Raw genomic sequence first — 5,496 nt, 5'->3', positions numbered from 1 at the left:
ACATTTTACTCATCGCAGTACATTATTGACAATTATACCCCTCTCATTTCTCCTCCCATTTTCTCTCTTTTATTTCTCTCTGATCTATTCTCTCTAATTTCACATACTCATTCTCCTCTAATAAACACGTACTATGTTGACAATTATTTTAGTAATTGTATTGTACAACATTATTAATATATACTACATCGACAATTATTTTACATAAATTAGTATGTACTACGATGATAAATTTACCTAATATCTATATAAATATATTACGTTGATTTCTATATAGTGCACAAGATATACGCTAAAATCAACCATTTATGATGTATAAAAAATCACCAGTTTAACTACCAAAGCACACTATCTATGTACTACATCGTTAATAATTTTGCAGTTAAACTAATGATTTTTTTTGTTAGAGATGCTAAAATCAACAATTAAAGAGGCTAGAAACCCTATCTTCATACGAAGTACTTGATTAACGAAGCAGATTATTAAACGGTAATAGTATTTTGAGTCAAGTTTGATAGAAGTATGATTTATGAGCTTTAAAAGAATTATTATCAACACATGTATTTCGTTGAAAAGGAATATGGTCTCATTAAAAATGCGTTAACTTTGACAATTAATTGTAGAAGTTTTTATGTTGTGTCGCTACACAAGGTGGAAAAAAATATATCGTTTCATGTTAGAATTAATTTATATGGCCTAGGTTGTGCAATTATATGGGATTATTAGAGTAATTATATCAGATTATTTTATATGGCCGTACGTGGTGGTTTAAAGTTGGTCTCTAATTTTTGTTTGTTAGTTAGAAATAACGGTATTGATAGTGTGTCTTATATTTTAATAAAATTATGAAGTATATAATATTATTGTTTACTTTTTAGTTACCCTATATTTATAGAGTAATATTATGAGCGTTTTAAAATGTGCACGAGTGACGATTTTAATTTTGTCTTATTTTACTAATTAACAAACTAAATGAAAAATGGGTTAAAATTATTTTAAACTTACACGGGTTCTACAAACGTGCACTAAATGAAAAGCAGGTTTAACAATTTGCACGGGTATGTTACTATTCAGACCAATTCACCTTTACAAGTTTGTCAGTAAGTGGATGGTACATCAGAGGTATTACCTCCAAGGGTATAAGAGTCCTTATACCTATTTTTTTATATTTAAAAAAAAAAAAAAAAAAACAACAACAAAATCAGTAAGCAGTCGGCACTTATGTAGGAGGAAGTTGTTATTGATTAACGTAGACTCCATTTCCAAATAAAAAAATCTCTTTTTTTTTCTCAAATCTAGCACAAAAAATAGGAAATCAAATTTCAATTATTATTGTAATTGTCGATGGCAGTAGTCTCAACGAACACGATGCAATTACTATCGATTAACAGCATGCAAGTGACGGAGTCGTCAACAATTGATGGACAAATGACGGTGGCAGCCACAATTGATGAAGAAATTGAAGTAGAAGAAGGCGTAAACCAGAATTCTCCTATATTAGGTATATCTAATATTTAAATTTTTTCAAAATTATGTGTTTTAGATATTAAGGCCGTTTCTGTATGATGATGATGATGATGATGTTGTCGTTGTGTCGCTTATGATACGTCTTATGGTTATCGCTAATTTCACAATTGGTAGTATATCAGCCTGCTCAAGAAGTTTAATACAATGCTAAAAAACATTGACAACTCAGAAAGTTCAATGGCGATGCTCGAAAAGTGTGTATAACTGAATCATAGATTCTCGAAAACTAGCAACTGATACTCAAAATATTTTGAGGTAACTTATTTTTGATTGAGTCATGTATCTAGGAACTCATAATCAGGCAACTAGTATTCTAATTGTTTGAAGTAGTGCTCGAAAAATTTGTTTTGATGCTCAGATAGTTTCGTATGATGATCTAATTCGGATGCTAGTTTATTATATAGTTCAAAGTTGGATTTATTATATTTGAAAATGCTTGTTGCAATACGCGTACAGTTTGTGCAAAGGCTTTAAAAACATAACAGCTCAGAAACTTAGTTAGGATGCACAAAAACTTTTGTGAATTGCTCAAAAAATCTGTTTGATTAACAATGCACCAGGATTGTGGTCAGCTCAGAAACTTAGTTAGGATGCACATAAACTTTTGTGAATTGCTCAAAAAATTTGTTTGATTAAAAATGCACAAGGATTGTGGGCAGCTCAGAAACTTAGTTAGGATGCACAAAAACTTTTGTGAATTGCTCAAAAAATCTGTTTGATTAAAAATGCACCAGGATTGTGGTCAATTTTCATCCGATACTTATTGCTCTATTAACTAATTACATGCGATACTATCTTTTCAGATTCTGATGGCGAGCGTGTATGGATCGAGGCCAAGGAGTCTGAACTAATTGGTCTTACATTTGATATTGAGGATGATGCTTTTCGTGCATACTGTCGATATTCATATATTAAGTGTTTTGGGGTTAGGAAATCTAATGAGAGGAAGAATCAGTCCGGTATTGCTGCTTCGAAGGAATTTTGTTGTAACAAACAAGGTAATAAAGCGAAAAAGGGCAGCTTAGGAAAGCAGTATACGAAGTTGAGCCGAAGAATTGGGTGTATGGCAATGGTCTGTTTTAAAATTGTGGATGGTAAATATACGTGTTCCCGACATGTAATGGTACACAACCATGAATTTTGTCATCCTAGTGAAGTTCATCATTTAAAATGCCGCAGAAAGATAGATGCTAGTGAGATTAAATACCTGGTGCATCTCCGAAATAGCGGTATTTGTCTAGCAGATGCTTTTAGGTCCTTGGTGAAAGAGGCTGGAGGGTCTGATGTGGTGGGTTTTGAATATGGTGATGCTGCAACCGCCGTAAAGAAGGCTTCGAAAAAAAAAGTTCGATACTACAGATTGCAACACACTTATAAACCTTTTGAAACAGAGAGCCGCAAGTGAGGAGGATTTTTACTATGATTTTGAACTAGATGAAGATAATTCCCTTGTGAGTGTTTTTTATAGGGACAGAAAGATGAAGCAAGATTACGAGGCATTTTATGAGCTTCTTGGAAATGATGGAACATATTGTACCAACAAATATGACATGGTTTGTGCACCATTCGTAGGGATCAACAATCATACTCGAATATGTTTGTTCGGTATTGGTTTTATGTTGAATGAGTGCACATAATCTTTTCAGTGGTTGTACAATACCTTTTTGGCCTTAATGGGTGGTATACAACCAAAGACTATAATGACGGATCAGTCTCGTGCGATGAAAAATGCGATTGCAACTTGTTTTCCCAAAGTCAAAGCATAGACTTTGTGTATGGCATTTATTTAACAATTCTTCTGCACATCTTGGTCATTTAAAAGATAAATTAGGTTTCAAAAAGTTGTTCAATCGTATCATGAAACGTTGCCATACCGAAGAAGAATTAGAACATTGCTGGAAAAGGTACTTCCTAATATGATTTGTGTATGTCATTTATTTTTTTTCACTACATTCTTAGCGTAAGCTCGGAATTTAATTAACAGCAATTTCACTAAAACCTAACTGGAGAATAAAATTCGAGAGGAAGAACTAGTTTTAGTTAGCTCAAATACTTGCTCTGGTTGCTCGAAAAATGTAGTATGTAACTCAACTAAATTAATGTGTTTTTGTTTATGCTTAAAAAATTGTTATTAATTTTTTCAGGTTAACTGTGGAATATAATTGTGCACAACATCCGTGGTTGACAAGCTTGTACGAGTTGCGGGAACATTGGTGTTGTGCGTATGGCAAAGATTATTTCTCCGCTGGAGTGTTATCCTCTCAAAGGAGTGAGTCGACCAACAATTCTATTTGTAGACGGCTTAATAAGACAACTACCCTCTGTGACTTTTATGAGATATTTGGGAAAGTATTGAGTGAATGGAGGAGTCAAGAACGTAAAGACAATAGTCTTTGTTGGGAGGGTACACCGGAGGTTGCTATACCTTGTTCGTTACTTGAGTTTGGAGCTCGGATTTATACGATCGGAGCTTATAAGCGTTTTCAAAAAGAGTTCGTGAAGGGCATGTCATATAAACATAATATGATGCCTAGTGTTGATGATACACTTTGCTATTTCGTCTACACGGATCGCAGCGATGAGTTCGGTCATGTTGTAACATTTTCTCCATCGACAAACTATGCATGTTGCAGTTGTAAAAGGTTCGAAGAGGGTGGATTTCTGTGTCGACATATCCTCTTTGTCTATCATTGTAATTGTGTAGATAAGATACCATTGATCTATGTTCTTAAACGATGGACTAAAGATGCGAAGCCTAAAGAGGATATAGCTGAAGGATCGACGCAAAGGGGCACTATAGCAGGCCCTGTTTGGAGGCTTGACATGTATCGCCAATTTCATAAGCTCATTGTAGCTAGTGCTGATAATGACATAACAAGAGGTATTGTTAAAAATTGCTTTGAAAAGGCGAAAGGAGAAATTGAGGCGATTTTGGGTGGCATAGATGTTTCTGATGATGAAGTGGGTGATGTAGATATAATACAAAATCCAAAGAAGAAGACGAAGAAGGGTGAGAAGTTTACTAGAAAAAGGAGCATCAAAGATATTCAAACAAGTCGGGCCCGCGGGAAACACAAGGCTGCTGCAACTCGTGCACGAAAAAAAGCTACCGCTAGTACAGTTGTGGAGAGGGACATGTCTGGATATGGTGACAATAATGTCCCTTCGCACGTAGGACTTCGTTAGATAGTAATGGGTCAATAAGATTGGCATTTATATTTTTTTTGGTATTTCATTTTTTGGCATGGTTTTATGGAAACAACTTTATTTTATCATTTTTTTATTTTTTGAATAAGATGATGACCTTATAGAATTAAAAGCAGATTACATAATGTTTTAATAATTGTAATGTTCAGAACTCAGACGCTCATTATATTATTTACAGTGCTAAAAAAGTCTGGTTGGTGAAATGCACGCGAATTCTGGTCAAATACTCAAAGAGCGAGCTATGTATATTAATAAACTAGGAAATCAGGCGACTAGTCCTCTGATTGTTTGAAGTAGTGCTCGAAAAAATTGTCTTGATGCTCAGAAAGTTTCGTATAATGATCAAATTCTGATGCTAGTATATTATATAGTTCAAAGTTGGGACGTTTTGTGCAAAGGCTAAAAAAACAGAACAACTCGGAAACTTAGTTAGGTATGTTTTTGTGAATTGCTCAAAAACTTTGGTTAATTGCTCAAAAACTTTGGTGAATTGCTCAAAAACTTAGTTTGTTTGAAAATGCACAAGAATTGTGGTCATTATATTTTCAAAAATTGGTGGAGAAAAACTTGGCAATTGTGTATGTTATTCAATGTAATGATATTTTTACGAACATGCTACGCAAGTTTGAACATTTGAACAAAAGCGCATTATATTTACACGAACGCTAATTATATTTGATGTGTATGAAAATTTTATAGTTCAACAAGAGCATCTCTAATAGGTAGAACACAATAACTATGTTGTTAAACGAAAAACTTTGC

At 33.8% G+C, this 5,496-nt stretch overlaps 1 protein-coding gene across 1 annotated transcript; it reads left to right on the top strand.

Moving 5' to 3' along the window:
* The first annotated feature begins 1,344 nt into the window (after positions 1-1,344).
* LOC141631591 (protein FAR-RED ELONGATED HYPOCOTYL 3-like) lies at positions 1,345-4,713 on the top strand. Its single transcript, XM_074444242.1, has 7 exons — positions 1,345-1,501; positions 2,331-2,559; positions 2,707-2,848; positions 2,919-3,080; positions 3,174-3,270; positions 3,359-3,431; positions 3,672-4,713. The coding sequence occupies exons 1-7, from the start codon at positions 1,345-1,347 to the stop codon at positions 4,711-4,713; spliced, it is 1,902 nt and encodes a 633-aa protein (XP_074300343.1).
* Positions 4,714-5,496: the final 783 nt, after the last annotated feature.

The sequence above is a fragment of the Silene latifolia genome, chromosome Y (genome assembly GCF_048544455.1).
Source record: "Silene latifolia isolate original U9 population chromosome Y, ASM4854445v1, whole genome shotgun sequence".
Lineage (NCBI taxonomy): Eukaryota > Viridiplantae > Streptophyta > Magnoliopsida > Caryophyllales > Caryophyllaceae > Silene > Silene latifolia.
The sequence above is the reverse complement of the archived record's forward strand: the minus strand, read 5'-3'. Positions and strand labels throughout refer to the sequence as shown.

Excerpts from the sequence above, each read along its gene's own strand:
- LOC141631591 (XM_074444242.1), top strand. The coding sequence starts at position 1,345 with ATGGCAGTAGTCTCAACGAACACGATGCAATTACTATCGATTAACAGC. Across the intron at positions 2,849-2,918 it reads ATGGTGATGCTGCAACCGCC|AGAGCCGCAAGTGAGGAGGA; the intron begins GTAAAGAAGGCT and ends CTTTTGAAACAG. Across the intron at positions 3,432-3,671 it reads TTAGAACATTGCTGGAAAAG|GTTAACTGTGGAATATAATT; the intron begins GTACTTCCTAAT and ends TAATTTTTTCAG.